General features: G+C 35.5%; 2 protein-coding genes across 2 annotated transcripts; one reads left to right on the top strand and one right to left on the bottom strand.

Moving 5' to 3' along the window:
- The first annotated feature begins 1680 nt into the window (after positions 1–1680).
- On the top strand, positions 1681–11337 carry LOC110738227 (tyrosine-protein kinase receptor UFO-like). Its single transcript, XM_021918602.1, has 13 exons — positions 1681–2433; positions 3588–4005; positions 4178–4829; positions 6136–6176; positions 6697–6765; positions 6979–7079; positions 7307–7385; positions 7502–7600; positions 7698–7766; positions 7880–7929; positions 8661–8742; positions 9256–9350; positions 10655–11337. The coding sequence occupies exons 1-13, from the start codon at positions 1991–1993 to the stop codon at positions 10779–10781; spliced, it is 2325 nt and encodes a 774-aa protein (XP_021774294.1). The 5' UTR covers positions 1681–1990; the 3' UTR covers positions 10782–11337.
- A 260-nt stretch (positions 11338–11597) lies between these two features.
- LOC110738226 (huntingtin-interacting protein K-like) lies at positions 11598–15341 on the bottom strand. The gene is made up of 4 exons (XM_021918600.1): positions 15051–15341; positions 14872–14927; positions 12117–12183; positions 11598–12040 (listed from the first exon to the last, which is right to left on the bottom strand). Exons 1-4 carry the CDS (start codon positions 15177–15179, stop codon positions 11960–11962), a joined length of 333 nt encoding a protein of 110 aa, XP_021774292.1. The 5' UTR covers positions 15180–15341; the 3' UTR covers positions 11598–11959.
- Positions 15342–19420: the final 4079 nt, after the last annotated feature.

The following is a 19420-nucleotide window of genomic DNA, read 5'->3' as shown; positions in this document are numbered from 1 at the left end:
CAGGCTGGATTTTTGATGGTTTAGCTCGATAAATTGGCAACTACTATTAAATATGAATTATACAGCTTAATTGTTAATGATATCTAATGAAGTGGGAAGCACTTTGAAAGGAACGATGTTCCTCACACTTTGAAGAATACCATTGTGGGAAATTCATGATCAAGTTGAATTATTGTGCTATGTACATATAGAGGCCACCACCTTTCCTCCATTCACGAGATTATAAAGTATAGGTTGAAGTTTTTTCAAGGAAACATTTACCATGACCAAAATAAGAAAACATATATATTTTGTTTTTGACACAAAAAAAAAGTTTTTTACTTGTACTTGTATAAATTCAAATAACCTCACGCTTGCAAAATAAGTTGAATTAGATAAAGCTTGAGTTTAATGAAAAAAAAAAACCCAACTATCAACACATGTTAAGTTAAAAATAAGCTTAACAAAACACATGTATGACTTCATCAAATTACCTATAAGTAAACAATATCCTAAAAAGAAAAAAAATACATGTACTTCTTGAGCCATTATCGGCTATATGTATTATTGAAAAAAAAAACCCTTATTAGTATTAGGCGTATTATATACCTAGTATTAGAGATTTTTATTTAGAAATTAATCAATAAATTAAAGATTCTCATTTGGAATCGGAATTACTTCGATTTTAATTAATTTCAAGGTTAGCAATATTTTCTATCATGATTCACTAAAATTTTATTATTTTTCTTCCACTAACCCCACTTATATCAACTTTCTCATTAACAAATAAATAACCCTATGTCGCTCCATATATTTTGTGTTACTTTGTGTAAGATTTTTACTTTGGCTCTTGCACCTATGCGGCTATGTGCATACCTAGCTATTGCAATTAATAAATTATAAATAAAGAAGTACATCTTTGATTAGTAATATTCGTACTAAGACAAGTGCTTAAAGTTCCAATATACGTAGAGGTTATGATTGATCATTTATTTAGTTTTACAAATGTGATTAGGACTTTAGGAGGAAATTCAAAGAGGTCAAACTTAAAGGTGGTGCATGATGGCTGATCTCGTTAGCCTTGAGAAACTTAAATTATAATAGATAATCCCAAACACAATTCAAAGCCAAAAGTTATCGTGTCGTGTCATGTCGTGCTTGCATGCCTAAATCAATTTCTTTTAATATTGACATGTTTTAACATGCACTTTTTTTATTTTTATTTATTTTATTTTATTTATTTATTTTATTTTATTTATTTATTATTATTATTATTATGAAAAAGTGGATTATGTCAAGACAAACACACTAAGTAATACGATATGCTTATTATGTGCCTAACTATCTATGTCATTACATAAATCCGACCTAATGTCATCTTTAGTCAAACCTAATCTAGTGGACTCCACTCACTTTATTTTACGGTAGTTTAGAGTATTCACCTTGGCCAAGCACCCATGGCCCTACCCCTCCTAATAAGAGTTCTAACAATATTGGCTTCCCTCTTTCTCCCTAATCAAACCCGCTACTACTCTCTGTTTCTCACCAAGTCACCATTTTCGCAGACCACTCATTTACCCCCTCTTTGCAATACAAGGTGTAGTTGTTTATGCATCGTATTGATTGTCTTCAATATTCACCTTAAGACGATTTGTTTTTGTTAATTATGATGCCTTAATCCAAGTTATTTTAAAATTAGAAGTAACATATATTATGTCACTTGTACATAAAATATAATCCAAAAAAGAAAAAAAAAGCAAAACTTGCACGAAGGGTGAAGGGGAGAAGAGGTAGCCTCTGCACTTTGACCTTCATCTTTCTCTCTCCTCCATTTTTTCTTCTTCTTTTTCAGTGCTTCTTCTCAATTAAGTGTGTTTTAAAAAAAAACCACAGAAAATTTGCAGAGAGGGGGAGATCCATAAACCCATGAATTTCTCACTCTCATAATCAAATCTGAAAAAACCCCACAAAAATTGAACAAAAACCCATTATAAATCCCCAATTTTTGGCCATGGAAACTCCACCAGCAGAGGAGTTACTGAGGAAGATCCAAGACCTAGAAGAGGGGCATGCTCACCTTCGAGAAGAGATGTCGAAGTTGATTCTAGCAGATGGGGTTCGTCAAAGGAGGGCCCACTCTGTTTCCCCTCAACGCTCGAGGTTGCCGGCGCCGGTGCCGCTTCACCGGAGGAGAGAGAGTGAGTGGAAGAAAGGGTCGATGTCGTTTGGGCATTCTTCAACGTCTGTGTCAATGGGGTCTTCGTCGTCGCCGTTGCAGCGAGAGAGTCGGTGCCCTGATGAATTGCCGCCGCCTGTTGGCGCTGGTAGCAGTGGTAGTGGTAGCGGTGATTCGACTGAGCTTCGGAAATTGACTGATAAGCAGTGTTTGAATATATTGCAATCTATGGGACAAGCGGTTCATATATTTGATCTTGATACTCGCATTATTTATTGGTAATTTTTACTGCATTTTTGAGGATTTTGATTATATGGGTTTTTGAATTTGGTTTAGTGGTTTATTGCTCTTGTTACCAGGTATATAAATCAGTAGATCATCATATGATTGTGTTATACACTTATACTCAAAGAAGCAACATAGTATGTTAAGTTGATTATGCCATAAGTTTTTTGGTTCTCGAAATTGTATTGTTCTCGAAGTTGATTATGTTAAGTTGATCTCTTGGTTGTCGATAACTCGATATTATATTGTTGTTTACAAGATGGTGTGATGATTGACTCAATTGAATGTTAAGTAGTAAAATTTATGTTGTTCCCAGAGTTATATTGCGTGTGTTAAGTCGTTGTAGTTGTTTTAGATAAGTATTGCATTTAATCCATAAATGCCTCAATTCTTTGATAGATATGAATTTGCTGTATTATATACTTAGCTAGGCTACTGAGTTTTGTAGTTACTCTTGTGTCAAATTGGAGTTGGAAATCTGGAATCAGGGATCCTATGAAGTTTGTTGATTAATGAGGGGTCTAGGTTTCTCAGACAATATCATCATGTTGAACTTATGCAAGCAACGATTGATATGACATTAGTTTGCTCCTCAACCAATTGGTTTGCTAAGAAGTTTTCCAACTAAAATTCCTCAGCTGCAGCACAAATGAAAGAAGCCACATTTTATTCGGCTGCTGAGTCAATTATTGCATCTGTGTTCATAAAGGCCATACACTTTGTTGGGTCAGTTTCAGACTTTAATAGATTCCAATCCTGAACAAAAAAATAGAGTATTTCTCAATAGTTCTATGTATAATTCTATGAAGAACAGTGCTGGTGGTTCTGTTAATGTGCCCTGGATTAAAGTTGCTTTGACTTATCCTGCCTTAGTTTATTTTAAAAAATTGTTCAAGCATGAATAAAGAAAGCCTTGAAGTTTTGAAAGTTAAAACCTGAAGTCCATTAAGAGAGTAGCTGAGAGTGGAATAGTCAATTTGTTTTGCCTAATGTTATTATGGCTTTATGGGCTGTTAGTAGCTTGGTCTATGATTTAAATATAATGTGAGGGTTATTTTCTTGTTTCCTGTTAAGCTTTTTTTTGCCTTATCAATCAACATTGTTTTCCATGTTCCTTTGAATGCCAATTGCTAAGTTAATAATGCAGGAATCGTTCTGCTGAAGAACTTTATGGTTATTCTGCAGCAGAAGCCCTTGGTAAGGATCTATGTGGCCTACTAGTTGATGATCAAGATACAGGTGTTGCTGGTAATATTATAAATCGTGTAAAATTGGGAGAGAGTTGGACCGGGCAGTTCCCTGTCGTAGATAAGAAGGGACACAAGTTTCTAGTTGTTGCAACCAACACTCCATTTTATGATGACGATGGTACTCTCATTGGGGTTATTTGTGTATCAAGTGACTCAAAACCATATCTGGAAATGAAAGTTTCGACTTCAGAAGCAAAGGAACAGCAGGAGGCTAGTCTAAATTCTAGCAAGCCCAAAAATAGTGTTGCGACCAGGCTTGGCCTCGATACTGAGCAGCCTTTGCAAACAGCTATTGCTTCAAAGATAACAAACTTGGTAAGTTACTTGATGTAGTATTTTGGTTAAGAAGCAGATACTCTTCTTTTCTTTTCTTTTTTTTTTTTGTTTTGTTTTTGAAAACAAATACTGTAGCAAATAATCTTAATGAATCAATTTTGTGAATTACTCTATGAGCCCATTGTTGATTGTCTGATACAAAATTATATAGGCCTCAAAGGTTAGTGACAAGGTTCGATCTAAAATAAAGACTGGAGAGAATAATGTACTCCGAGAAGGTGGGAGTGGAGATAGTCGTCACTCTGATCATGGGTTTTCTGATGCTGCGTTCTCGGATCAAAAAGATGATGGAAACTCTAGTGGAGCGAGTACACCCAGAGGGGATTCTGTAGGCTCCGCTCTTGGTGTTTTTTCTCAGTTTGCTGGTGGAAAGTCTCCTGTCAAAGCTCAGAAAGAAGCTAGTGAAGAAAATGAGGGTAAATCTGCTATTCACAAAATGATAACTTCCAAAGCCGAGGCTTGGATTGGTAAGAAAGCAATGCAGTGGCCGTGGAAAGGAAATGAAAAGGAAACATCAGACACCAAGAGTGGGCAATTTGGTTGGCCTTGGATTCAAGGCGAACTGGATTCTGATCGTTTACATTCTGCTGCAAAATCCGAAAGCCATACCGGCGAATATAATCGGCCTGCTGGTAATGAGGCCACTGGGTCCTGGTCATCCTTTAATATAAACAGTACAAGCAGTGCAAGTAGCTGTGGAAGTGGAAGTAGCAGCATTGTAAATAGATTGGATGTTGATACTGATTGCTTAGACTATGAAATATCATGGGAGGATTTGACAATTGGAGAGCAAATAGGGCAAGGTATGGATAATCGTGACTTCCACCCCTTATTTCTGCTCTTGTGCACCATATTTCACTACTTTGTTCTTAGCTTCACTAATTTGGCTCAAATCTAAACTGTGCTTGTCTCATTATGATCAATTTGTTGGAGCTTTGTACACCTCAGTATATACCATATAGCTCTACCACACTTGACAATTTTTTGCGCTCTTAATCACTGGAGTCAAACCAGTCATCCAGTCCCCTGCTCATTTCTGAGTTTGTTCACCTTGGTCTGTTTGAATCCTGTGTAGGAGATAAGATCTTCTTCCCTTGCATGAGAGAGATCTAGAAATGACCTTTTACGATCCCTTGTTTTGTAGCAATATTTGTTAACTACCCCTTGGAAAAGCCTCTGTGATATGGATTAGTTATAAGAGTTTTGGGTTGTCTTGTGGCAGAGTGATTGGTTTGGTTTTTGATATTACTTTGCTTTTTTTTTTTCTTTCCTTTTTTACGTTAAGTGCGTTGGGTTATAGTCTGTTTTCTTCAATTAGCACTTTTCATCTAAATTCTGAACTTCAGACCTAGGTTGTAAGCACGTAGCACCACAGGAGGACCATATAACCTGTTTTTTTGTATTTATTTCCATTCTTGATGTGTTTTATGCCAATAAAGAGACGAGTTGAAGATTTGAATCGGCGTGACAATACTTTTATGTGCACTATGTTTTGTTTTATCTGAAATGATATATTTACCTCTTAGTTTGGTTTTAAACCACAAGAATCCCTGTGTTTCATGACATGCATGAAACAGGTACTTTCAACACAGGATACTAGTGCATAGAGCAGTGTTGAGACAATGACAGTCAATTGGTATATATATCAGATATATATACAAATTGATTGGTTAGATGGTGGAATGTTATGTTTAATTGATTTAATTAGGATACATCAATTCATCTAGCATTCTATTTGTATTGTTTGTCTATGATGCTCATCCAAACCTTTTCCTTTTCCTTCTCCATATGTATACTCGTATTTTTTAAAGTATCAGAAACTCTTATGCACTAGAGGGCCTTGTGATGTTATAGTTTCTTACATGTTAACTTTCTGAAGGGGGGGGGGAATTGGGAACTTGTACATTGTATATGCGACATTCATTTTTATGTTGAGGAACGTTTAGCCTTTTATGATCAGCCATGATCCATTTGAGAATTGTGTAACCATCTATATTGCTTTTAGTCTCAGTATTTAACTTTCTTCCCCAGAAAAGAAAACTCTCGAAATGTTACTTTGACATTTATTCTTAGCCTTCTTACACCTATCTTGTTTTAACTTGTGTGCAGGTTCCTGTGGAACCGTGTATCATGGTCTGTGGTATGGATCGGTATGTTCCTATTGACTCTTCACTTGGTTTTATTTTATTAAATTGTTAAATGTTTTAATGGGAAGTTTATTACAGACTGGTCAATTTGTCTGATAAATTGAATAATTTAATACAAAAAAATGACATGATATTTGAGTATTGTGCTGTAATCATGGCCTTAGTAACCTTCAAATATGAGCAATTTCATGTTAATCCTTCAATAAGCCACCAATCTATCAAAGCCTTTGTCTTGGAGTGCCACATAACCTAGACTTGGAGATAATAGGATCAATATTAAGAATGCTTCTAAAATTGGCTTATAAGGATAAAATTAGTTTTTACAATTTGAACATGGGATCCCTCATGTGTCTCACATTTTATCACTGTAGATTTGGATTGGCGTGAGATATAGGTCTATATTTCTATATTCTTTGTATTCATTCATCTTTGAACGTCTTCATTGCAAGTGCTTCAAAGAAGTTGATGTCAGATTACTTGTGTTTCATGCATGATCATATTGTCCATCTGTTTGTTATTGCAGGATGTTGCTATCAAAATTTTTTCCAAGCAAGAATATTCTGAAGACGTCATATTTTCTTTCAGACAAGAGGTACTTTATGTCTTGGAATTTGTATTTCTTTCTTGACAAAAATGTGTTGGTGTGATTTTTGTAATCGCTTTTACACCACTTTTTCGAAAACAGAATACAGTTGTGATGAAATGCATTTTGAAACTATTGACATGAAAGTAGTTAATCTCCTTATACCATAAACTGACATCTTTTTCTCCTTATTTAATATTAATGTAATTATTTAAAATTCAGGTGTCCCTCATGAAGCGACTTCGGCACCCGAATATTCTACTATTTATGGGTGCAGTAACGTCACCTCAACGTCTGTGCATTGTCACCGAGTTTCTTCCACGGTTCGTTCAATTTCAACTTTCCATTCAAATTTGACCTCTGAATAAGATTTCCTTTTGATATTTAGGCCATATCTTGTGATGCTTGTTGTGGTATTATTCCGAGATATTATGAATTTGATTTCTTTGAATTTTTCACTTGTCAAGGCGCGAAAATTTGGATTTTGCACTTTTCAAAGCTCAAAAATCACTAGGCTTATTAACTTTCTAAACCTTTTTGTTTAATACAGAGGAAGCTTGTTTCGTCTACTACAAAGGAGTACAGCCAAACTGGATTGGAGGCGACGGCTTCACATGGCTATAGACATAGTTGAGTATTATGCTGCTCAAATCTCCCCACAGGATTTTATGTCTAAGATTTAGTTGTAACCTAAGTTGTGGTTGAGTGTTGCTTACATTAGATATTCATTTGCTATCGTATGCAGGTTCGAGGAATGAACTATCTTCATAATTGTAACCCACCTATTATTCATCGTGATTTGAAGACTTCTAACCTTCTGGTTGATAAGAACTGGATGGTTAAGGTGTGGCATTGCTCAATTTTGTCTCTGTTGTTGTTGCTGACTTTTAGACTTTAGAGAGTAGTCTCTCCAATCAACACTTTTACGTTGTTTTGAGCAGGTTGCTGATTTTGGCCTTTCACGTGTGAAACATGAAACTTACCTAACTACAAAGACTGGAAAAGGAACAGTATGTTGAATACCTTTGTATTCTTGTTGTGTTGTTTGTGTGGCTATCGACCTGATTTTCCATGTCAGATCTTCATTAAATGTTGCCATTTTTATTTTTTTTTGGTTTTGTAGCCTCAATGGATGGCACCAGAGGTTCTTCGCAATGAGCAAGCTGATGAAAAGTAAGCAGATTGTTAATAGCTGTTATGTTTATTTCACACACTTCCTCCATTTTTATTTACTTGACCCATAGCTCTTGGCTCAATATTTAGGAGAGGAGAGAGAAAGTGTAGTTAGAGCACATGATTTACTTTATTACTGTTTGGAAGCGCATGAGTTGTTATCAAGAAAATACAAGATTATCTCCTTGATAAACTTTGATTGTTTATCAAGTGACAAACTTATAATTAAATTGCGAAATTCTATACCGTTCATAGGTTAAAAGGCTAATAGTGTTAGTGGTTTTACCTTGATTTATCTGAAATATTACAACTTTGCTGCATGATATATAATCAATGTTTATCAAGGTGATAAACCTGGGTTTGCTCGTTGTTGTACCCTCGTGCACTTTATAAGGAAAATTTAATGAATCTGATCACCAAAAGCTTCCCAAGTATAGTATGGCTGGGTTAAGTAATATGACATTTCAGCTTTAGGATTTTAGTCAAGTAAATACTACGTAAAAATGGGGGAAATATTTTCTCTTTAGATTAGGTGAAGGTATTCTCTGAGGTATAATCTATTTAAGAGTAAATCTTGTATACAACCTACTTAGTCATACCAAAACCAAATCAGTCTTTTATGTAATTTGGGACGATTAAACCTGTTTCATACAATATACCCGTTGGATACATGTTTTTGCCTTTTGTTTTCCTTGTATGATTTCTTCTAACCAATCAATTGGTATATGTAGGTCTGATATATATAGCTTTGGGGTCATATTATGGGAGCTTGCTACTCATAAGATTCCGTGGGAAAATCTCAATGCAATGCAGGTAGGATTCTTCCTATTCCCTGTGGTTATACTAGACATGATATTTATGCATATAACGATGGCATGGACAATAAAATTTTTTTAATCTTTGTGTCGGTTATTGGGTGTGTTATTAGTTTTATGTTTATTTTTTGCACATCGGCTTCCATCACTATCATTCTTAATTGCTTGTAAAGAAAGAGCAAATTATTTTGCCGAAAAGTGCGAGAAGGACAAGTATAATGAGAATCCCTTTATTAAGAAGATCTTCACTCTTTCTTTTCTTCAACTCTCACTGCTGATAGCCAAAGTCTGATACACGTTCCACTCTCTGTTATATGACTTATATCTCACCTGTGGTGTGATTGTAAAGGTGCTTTAACTTGTCCGGATATTTTTAAAATTAAGTTTAGTTTATTATTTTCCCTGATAGCCACACCCGCATGGCATAATACATCGTATTCACGATTTGAAGATGTGCATATGTTTTTATATATTTTCTTATTAATCACTGAGCAATAACCGGTGCATGCAGGTGATTGGAGCTGTTGGGTTCATGAATCAAAGGTTAGATATACCGGAGGATGTAGATTCGAGGTGGTCTTCCATAATTGAAAGCTGCTGGCAAAGGTTGTTCCTTGTCTCAGTGCTTTGTCATTTTTTCCCTCATGTATTCTGGCACTGGAATAACAGTAGCAATTTGCAGACCTCTCTGTCTGTGGCATGAGCAAGTCCTGAACTTGTGGAAGTTTTGGGGGTTTGATACCTAGAGGCCTAGATGCTTTGGTTCTTTCTAAGCTGGATGAGGTTGGTCCAGTGTAGGAAATATTAGCTGTTAACAGGCATTGACTTGTAATTGAACAGAATTCTGCTACACCTCTTTCTTGGCTCTTCAGAGTTCATAGTCTCCATCATGGGCCTGCTCCTTCCCGGGGAGAGGGGGGGGGGGATTTGGGTTGTGGGGAGGTGCATTGGTTGATAAATGGCTAGTTGAGTCTAGATAAGGAGTGTTGGATGGGACGGAGTAGTTTTGTGTCAAAGGAGGGATGGTGAGATTATTGCCTTCATTTTAGAGGTCACAATTTCCATGCTCCTTCCTCCCTCAACCACAACCCATCTCCCTTTCTTTATTCTATCTCCTATTATCCCTCATTCCAACACTTTTTAATCCAAGTATGCTACTTGGGGCAATCAGCCAACAGAAGTAGAACTTGCTCGGTAGACCAAAGTTGATCAGATTATCATTGCCATTAATGCCTCCACATAGTGAAGCGATTAGTGATAAGTGATAGGCTTGGGTTATCGAACAAGTTGCTTATTTATACTTGTTCAGGCTTATGCAATGACTTTAAATAACCTTTACTCTTTCCATACAGTGTTAGCCTTGATTCATTTGCATTAATTTGATCAAGTCATTGCTGAGAATCTGTCTGTACTAATATATTGAAAAGCATTCTTAAGTAGGTGCCATGTGGGCAATGTGGCATTAAAATTTGGGTGTTTTATTCCGTGTCATCTACATACAATTTAAAAATTAGATCATGCTTTGTACAAGATATCTTATGACTTCAAGTATGAAATCTGAAATAATAACTATAGCATGCAATATTTGATGTTATCCTAGTTAAGTAAAATATTTACAAATGAATTTATTGACCAAGGGCATTATCTTTTTTTTTGACCAAGGGCATTATCTGAACCTCTAGTTATGTATTTATTTGTTTACTGTGCCATCAGAATATATATATATTTTAGATCAGTTAGTTATGAGTTTGAAATATATTTTTGGTTCTAATTCTTTACTTGGTTACTTATGGCCTTATGGGTCTCCAAAGGAGGTTCATGTACTCTCTACCTTTATTAGATGATTATTTGGGACTTACAACACATAGTATATTTTGAACTAACATAGCCCACTATTGCTTAATCTACAGTGATCCTCAAAGCCGGCCAACATTTCAAGAACTGCTGGAGAAGCTGAAGGATTTGCAGAGACAATATGCAGTCGAGTTCCAGGCTGCCAAAACTGGTTCTGCAGATGTTGTCGTGAAAGAACTATGACACCTCAGTCTTGGCTAACTCTTATATGTTGCTGATTTCATTTGGCACAGCTTTTGGTAAATTTTGATGGATTGCTGGTGCCCTCAGTAAGGATTCAGTAATCACCTTACTGCGCCCATAATTCTTGATAGCCACTTGGAATTTAATCCCAAATTATCATGGCCTCTATGAAAAAGCAGAAAAGAGACCTTGATTGATTGAAATGGCTGCAGGGACGGTTGGTTCTAATTGAATTGCAAGCATTGACTTCTTTCGCGATGATTGATATTATTGAAGTTTTGGTAGTAAACAAATAGAAAAGAATGTAGTGTTCAGCATTTGCCGTGTGCAAGCTCTTGGATGCATGGAACTGTACAAAACGCTTCCATTGTATTGTAAATATTTGTACCACACACAAGTTGTGTCATTGGTGTAGATTATATTATTCTTTATCCTAGAAATTCTTTTATACATTATACCTAGTACTTGTTTTGGGTTTGCAATACTTTTGTCTACTCTTGTAGAAAACAAGTACCAACATTCAACTGCTAATATGCAAGCAAGTTTCCAAACTTCAGTGATTGTTGAAGATGCTGAATATAAGAAATGTAATGTTTAGGGTTTCCAATACCTTTTGTCTACACTAATTGCAACCAAGCACAAACATTCATCACAAACAAGTAACAAAGTCATACCGCGATTGTGCAAGCAGATGATAAATATAAGATTTGTATTTAGGCCAAAACATAAATGAAATATGGAAGGAACTAATAGTAATAAATATGATAATTAAACATCAAGCTGGTTTTCAGCTCGCCAAGACTACCGAGTAGAAAATAAGTACAAGTCTTTTAGATTATCAATTAGCAAAGATGTCATTGTATTGTACAAACATGGAGGGAAATTACTGAAAATAGGTCCATGTTAAATTGTTAATCTGTCTCAATCAGCATAAAACTCTTCTGAAGAATTCTTTATACATCATACTGGCTTTGGGTTTGTCATTCAAGAATACTGTGTAGCAAAGCAAACTACGGATACAAATACCAACTTTGCCAATAGGCAAGGAATATGCCGGCACTGGCACATAGCTAGGACCCAAGAAACAAAATTTCCATGAAAATTCAGAAAAACAAGTATAATAGATTGGATGTTCTAGGATAATTCAGCATGCATATCTGCTTCAATTCACAGAACTTCTAGTGAAGCAGGGATCGTATGGCTGCCACAGCATCACCCTTGTGCTCTCGCAAGGTTCTCTCAGCAACTTTTTTGTCCAACTGTCACGAAGAAGATTTCAATTATTACTAAACATAGAAAATAGAACCTCAATGTATGCTATATAATGAAATTAACCTCAAGTTCATTTGCAATAACATCAACATCAGCCGCATTGATCTTTACAGCAGCCAATTCTTTTTCCCTATTAGCAGGTGAAAAAGGAAGAGAGTCAGTTTAGGACAATCATAAAAAGAACCCAAGTATATGCTATTTTAGAAATGACAGCTATGAAGATTGGTAACAGAGATGAGGGGTAGGTCATAGGCCAATCTTATCAAATAGGTCAACTCAGGGCCAAATTCTCGTATTGAATTGAAATAGCAGGCCCAAACTATCATAGTGGAAAATTATTTGAATATGCTTAATGCTTGCATCATAGATAACAGTAGTAAAGAATAACAAGAAAGAACCAAGAGCTTGACATAACTCTCAGAAAGTGATCAGATATATATATTGTTCCTGATAAGTCAAGTTTTGCAATGAACTCTATATATGATACATCACGTTCTACATGGAATCCAGAGAAAAAAGTAACAATGTCTGACAAAGAAAAAAGAAATTGGTCCTGAAAGCAAGTGCTTCCTTTGTTCACAATTGCACCATTTGAACTTACTTTTACAGAATTTACACTAATCAGACATTTAACCATCTTTTGTGATTTCATGTATGTAAAATTACAGTCATGTGCAACCTTGACGGTAAGCATGATAAAATCTAACTGTCCATAGACATGTTTGATTTTCACAGAATAATCCATCATGTGTCAGAAACTCGGCATTCATGTCCACCCTTCAGTCTCATGGCCATATATATAGCATAAAGAAGATAGTATTGCTATAAAAAGAGGGCAATAGAATTATTAGGGTCTTAATGTTTAAAGCAAGCTAAAATACAAGTTCTTTAGTAGTGAGGAAAAACACATCATAGGAAAGGGTATATTGCCAATTGCCATACCAGCATAACAAAAAACACTGAACTGTACTCAAAGACTTGCCACAAAACTGGATGTTAGATTATTTAAATATCTTACCTTACAAAACCAGAAGATACACTGGAGGAAAGAAGATGTGCTCTTACAACAGATGTTACTACAGTTTTGGTGCTCAGTGTTCACTGATTGCTAAATCCAAAATAAAGCTCTAAGGAAATGATAATTAGTTAAATAAAAATCAAAGCTTCCTACCTTGGCAGTTAGCACATGAGTTGTTTATTGCCTCTGTTTTAATGCCCCCTAGTCCCTCCCTAGGCATGTGTTACACTGTAACTCATAACTCATTCTCTTCATTGGCCCCACTTGTCTTGTTTAGTTGCTTAATGCGTCCAAGTGTCAAATTGATCCTCATCCCTCATTTTTGTCACCCATAGGCAAGGGTGTCTTTTCCTAAAGTTGAAAGTGTGCACAATACACATGAACAAGCCTGCCCACGGTCTGCCTGTTCTTTCCTTGCTCCCTCACCACCTGGAATGATGAACTACCTATGTACCCTATACTTCATACACAAATCGGAACTTTATTAACAGATGAGTTGTACTTTCATAGTTTCATCTGTACCATGGTAAAGGAAACACCCACAAGGCCACAATATGACAATCTAAGTCAATTCTACAAAAATTCTCTAGTAGTATGTCCATCAAAAACCAACAAGCCAGGAAAAAGGAGCAGATCTTAGTCTACCAGTTTACCTTAGTACTTTAATAGTTTAATGACAAACTATCTTCAACTAAAACTTGTATTTACCACCCCTAAAAAGAATGCTTGAGTGATAGACTCATCCTTAGTCACCAAATGGTCCACTGTATACTTAAATATCAAACCCATATATAATCGTTGAAGATAATTTGCAGTTAGCTGTCGGACCCAAACTGAAACCTGTTCCAGTCAATCCATCATATGAGCTTTAAGATGGCAGCTTAGTTTGGACATACTACCAACAGATAAGTAGCAATACGATGACACTTAATGAAATATTCTGATTTCTAGTCCACAGGCAATACATGACATATTAGATGTCCTAAATGATTTGACCTTTGTACCTAAATAGGATGGCATCACTCACATAAATAATGCTACGAAGAAAGTTGTTCATTTCAGGAGAAGGAAAGACCCTCCTAAAGTATATTTCAGTCCACGACATGCTACAGCCCTAAAGTCCATGACCAACTAAAGATCTAACTTCTTAGGCACTAACTTCCAACATAGGAGCATTGGTAGCTATCAAAAGTTTCCTGATAAAGATTTTTTGCTTTGTTGTGGTCAAATCCTTACTCACTACTCTGTACTTGCCAACCATTTTGCAAATTATGCACTACTTCGCCAACCAATTTGGCAATGTACAGATTAGATATTTGCAAAATTTGCATCCATCACCACTTCATCAGTAATAAGAGCAAGCCACGGAGAATGTAGTCTTGTAACATCACCAACTCATTTCATCCTCGACATCATTTACAGACAAAGAGAGCATTCTATATTTTTACAAAAAATTCAAAAACTCTAGTGATCACTCTTCCCAACTTCTCAAAACCTCGTCGAGTTGTCGCCGTTGGGTGTAAAGTTTATATCTGTCATCATCTAGTTAAATTGCCTAACAATAACCAAAATATTCACTCCCACATCTCCTCCATTTCAATTAATCTTCAAAATCTTTCTATTCCCCAACACTATTCCATCACTAATCAAGTTCAATTCGAACCCTAATGTTTTTATCTAACGCAATTAAAACCAACATTTCCATGAATTACGCCAACTTTTCATTGCTAAAAGAATTCAATTCTACAGAAAACTACAAAATTAAAATCACAGCAACTAATAAATAAATAAATAAATAACCTCAATCTCATAGCATTGGCATCAGCTTCAGCTGCAGCAGCAATCGACGCCATAGCCTACAAACCACCATTATTAATCAAAAAAATGTCAAAAAAAAAAAAACATGAAATTGAGCAGATTAATTGACATAAAAGTAGAATAAAAAAAAAGTGGGAAAAATGGAGGAGAAAGAAAAAGACCGTTTGAACACGAGAAGAATCAAGCTGACGATCTTCGACACGATCAGTAAGCTTATCGAAAGCTTTACTTTGCTGCTGCATATCCTTAGAATCCACCATTCTATCAACTCCTTCATCTCCTCCCTCCATTGTTTCTCTCTCTTCTTTCTCTGAAAACTGGGTTTTTCTTCAAAGTAAAGAGTAGCCTAACACTGTATGAAAATATGAACTGCTGTTATTTGGAAATGAAGGTTTTTTTGTAATCTGGTTCTATTTTAGGGCATTGCATCTTGGCTCACACCTTGGGCTTTACCCTTTCGGCTGAATTTTAAGGATGGTAATTGGTAAAGTTTGTAAAAACTAGTAGTCCAATATACCAAGTACAAAAAGCGTACCAAACTGGCACCTCTTGGCCGAAATCTCTAAAATTTCTCAAAAAACGTGAATATTAATCTTTAATTTTGGAAATTTTGACTTTATTTCACCTGGAAATAAAAATTGTCGAAATGTTTACCATGTTCCCTAATAACCTTTGGGAATCTAATTGGCTAGGTGGAACCATCCAATTTGCCTTAAAACAACTAATTTACCAATTTACAAGTTGCACCGATTTCATTAACTCAAGCCTACCACGAACATTTATGACAACATATAATGATCATGTATGGTTTCAAACGGCATTATATGACCCCGAAATGTATCCCCTAAAATCACAATTCTTTTTGACACCGGGCCCCGAAACAGTCGAAATTTCTCAAAAAAGCGTGAATATTAGCCTTTAATTTTGGAATTTTTTGACTTTTTTTTGCCCGGATATAAAAATTGTCGAATGTTTACCATGGTCCCTAATACCCTCCTGGAGTCCAATTGGGTGAGTGGAACCATCCAATTTGCCTTTAAACGACCAATTTACCGGTTTACAACTTGCACTGATTTCATTAATTCAAGCCTACCACGAACATTTATGCCAACAAATAATGATCATATATGGTTCCAAATCACATTATATGACCCCGAGATATATCTCCTAGAATTTCAAAACTTTTCAACACTAGGCCCCAAAACCTTCAAAATTTATGAAAAATGTGAATATTAGTCTTCAATTTTGGATTTTTTTTATTATTTTTCGCCCGAATATAAAAGTTGTCGAAATGTTTACCATGATCCTTACTATTCTCCGGGAGTCCAATTGGCTGGGTGGAACCATCCAATTTGTCTTTAACGACCAATCTATCGGTTTACAACTTGCACCAATTTCATAAACTCAAGCCTACCACGAACATTTATGACAACATATAATGATCATATATGGTTCCAAACGACATTATATGATCTCGAGATAAATCCCTTAAATTTTCAAGGCTTTTCGACACTGGACCCCGAAACCTCCAAAATTTCTCAATAAGCATTAATCTTAGCCTTCAATTTTGGAATTTTTTGACTATTTTTCGCCCGAAAATAAAAATTGTCAAAATGTTTACCATGATCCTTAATATTCTCCGGGAATCCAATTGGTTGGGTGGAACCATCAAATTTGCCTTTAAACAGCCAATTTACCGGTTTATAACTTGCACTGATTTCATTAATTCAAACAAACCACAAATATTTATGACAACATATAATGATCAAATATGGTTTCAAACGGAATTATATGACCCCGAGATGTATCTCCTAAAATCTCATTGCTTTTCGACACCGGGCCCTTAAACCTTCAAAAATTTTCAAAAATCGTGGATATTAGCCTTTAGTTTTGGAAATTTTTGACTTTTTTTCACCCGTAAATAAAAATTGACGAAATGTTTACCATGATCTCTAATACCCTCTGGGAGTCCAATTGGGTGGGTGAGATCATCCAATTCGTCTTTAAACAACCAATTTACCGGTTTACAACTTGCGTCGATTTCATTAAATCAAGCCTATCATGAAAATTTATGACAACATATAATGATCATATATGGTTCCATACTGCATTATATGACCCTGAGATGTATCTCCTAAAATTTCAAGACATTTAGACACCGAGCCCTGAAACCTCCAAAATTTCTCAAAAATCGTGAATATTAGGCTTTAATTTTGGAATTTTTTGATTTTTTTCGCCTGGAAATAAAAATTGCCGAAATGTTTACCATGGTTCCTAATACCCTCCAGATCGCCAATTGGGTGGGTATAACCATCCAATTTTCCTTTAAACAGCCAATTTACCGGTTTAGAACTTGCATTTATTTCATTAATTCAAGCCTACCACGAACATTTATGACAACATTTAATGATCATAAATGGTTCTAAACGGCATTATATGACCCCGAGATGTATCCCCTAAAATTTTAAGTCTTTTCGACACCCGTCCTCGAAACTTCCAAAATTTAATAAAAACGTGGATCTTAGCCTGCAATTTTGGAATTTTTAGATATTTTTCGCTCAGAAATAAAAATTGTCGAAATGTTTCCCATAGTCCCTAATATCCTCCGGGAGTCTAATTGGGTGGGTGTATCCATCCAATTTGCCTTTAAATGACCAATTTACCGGTTTACAACTGGCACCGATTTCATTAAATCAAGCCTACCAAGAACATTTATAACAACATATTATAATGATCATAAATGGTTCTAAACGACATTATATGACCCCGAGATGTATAGCCTATAATTTTAAGACTTTTCGACACCGGGCCTCTAAACCTCCAAAATTTCTGAAAAAGCGTGGATATTAGCCTTCAATTTTGGAATTTTTTGACTTTTTTTTGCACGTAAATAAAAGTTGCCGAAATGTTTACCATAATCTCTAATATCCTCCGGAAGTCCAATTGGCTAGGTGGAACCATCCGATTTCCCTTTAAACGACCAACTCACCAGTTTATAACTTGCACCGATTTCTTTAACTCAAGCCTACCATGAACATTTATGACAACATATAATGATCATATATGGTTTCAAAAGACATTATATGACCCCGAGATGTATTCCCTAAAGTCTCAAGGGTATTCGACACCGTACCCCGAAACCTCCAAAATTTATGAAAAAGCGTGGACATTAGCCTTCAATTTTGGAATTATTTGACTTTTTTTCGCCCAGGAAAAAAAATTGCCGAAATTTTAACCATGGTCCCTAATACCCTCCGAGTCTTATTGGGTGGGTGTATCCATCCAATTTGCCTTTGAATGACCAGTAAACCGGTTTACAACTTGCACCGATTTCATTAAATCAAGTCTACCAAGAACATTTATAACAACATATAATATTCATAAATGGTTCTAAACGACATTATATGACCCCGAGATGTATACCCTAAAATTTTAAGACTTTTCGACACCGGGCCTCGAAACCTAAAAAATTTCTAATAAAAACGTGTATATTATCCTTTAATTTTGGATTTTTTTTTACTTTTTTTCGCCCGGAAATAAAAATTGCCGAAATTTTTACCATAATCTCTAATATCCTCCGGAAGTCCAATTGGCTAGGTGGAACCATCCAATTTTCCTTTAAACGACCAATTTACCGGTTTATAACTTGCACTGATTTCTTTAACTCAAGCCTACCATGAAAATTTATGACAACATATAATGATCATATATGGTTCCAAATAACATTATATGACCCCGAGATGTATTCCCTAAAATCTCAAGGGTATTCGACACCGTACCCCGAAACCTCCAAAATTTCTAAAAAAGCGTGGATATTAGCTTCAATTTTGGAATTTTTTGACTTTTTTTCGCACGTAAATAAAAATTGCCGAAATGTTTACCATTTTCTCTAATATCCTCTGGAATTCCAATTGGCTGGGTGAAACCATCCAATTTTCCTTTAAACGACCAGTTCACCAGTTTATAACTTGCTCCGATTTCTTTAACTCAAGCCTACCATGAACATTTATGACAACATATAATGATTATATATGGTTCCAAACGACATTATATGACCCCGAGATGTAATCCCTAAAATCTCAAGGGTATTCGACACCGTACCCTGAAACCTCCAAAATTTCTAAAAAGCTTGGATATAAGCCTTCAATTTTGGAATTTTTTGACTTTTTTTCGCCCAGGGAAAAAAATTGCCGAAATTTAAACCATGGTCCCTAATACCCTCCGGGAATCTAATTGGGTGGGTGTATCCATTTAATTTGCCTTTAAATGACCAATAAACCGGTTTACAACTTGCACCGATTTCATTAAATTAAGCCTACCAAGAACATTTATAAAAACATATAATGATCATAAATGGTTCTAAACGACATTATATGACCCCGAGATGTATAACCTAAAATTTTAAGATTTTTCGACACCGGGCCTCGAAACCGCCAAAAATTTATGAAAAAGCGTGGATATTAGGCTTCAATTTTGGAATTTTTTGACTTTTTTTCGCCCGAAAATAAAAATTACCGAAATGTTTACCACA

The sequence above is a fragment of the Chenopodium quinoa genome, unplaced genomic scaffold (genome assembly GCF_001683475.1).
Source record: "Chenopodium quinoa cultivar QQ74 unplaced genomic scaffold, ASM168347v1, whole genome shotgun sequence".
NCBI lineage: Eukaryota > Viridiplantae > Streptophyta > Magnoliopsida > Caryophyllales > Amaranthaceae > Chenopodium > Chenopodium quinoa.
Note: the sequence above shows the minus strand (reverse complement) of the source record. Positions and strands in the feature narration are given on the sequence as shown.

Excerpts from the sequence above, each read along its gene's own strand:
- LOC110738227 (XM_021918602.1), top strand. The coding sequence starts at position 1,991 with ATGGAAACTCCACCAGCAGAGGAGTTACTGAGGAAGATCCAAGACCTA. Across the intron at positions 7,386-7,501 it reads TTCACATGGCTATAGACATA|GTTCGAGGAATGAACTATCT; the intron begins GTTGAGTATTAT and ends TATCGTATGCAG. Across the intron at positions 8,743-9,255 it reads AAAATCTCAATGCAATGCAG|GTGATTGGAGCTGTTGGGTT; the intron begins GTAGGATTCTTC and ends CGGTGCATGCAG.
- LOC110738226 (XM_021918600.1), bottom strand. The coding sequence starts at position 15,179 with ATGGAGGGAGGAGATGAAGGAGTTGATAGAATGGTGGATTCTAAGGAT. Across the intron at positions 14,928-15,050 it reads ATTCTTCTCGTGTTCAAACG|GCTATGGCGTCGATTGCTGC; the intron begins GTCTTTTTCTTT and ends GGTGGTTTGTAG. Across the intron at positions 12,041-12,116 it reads TTATTGCAAATGAACTTGAG|TTGGACAAAAAAGTTGCTGA; the intron begins GTTAATTTCATT and ends TCTTCGTGACAG.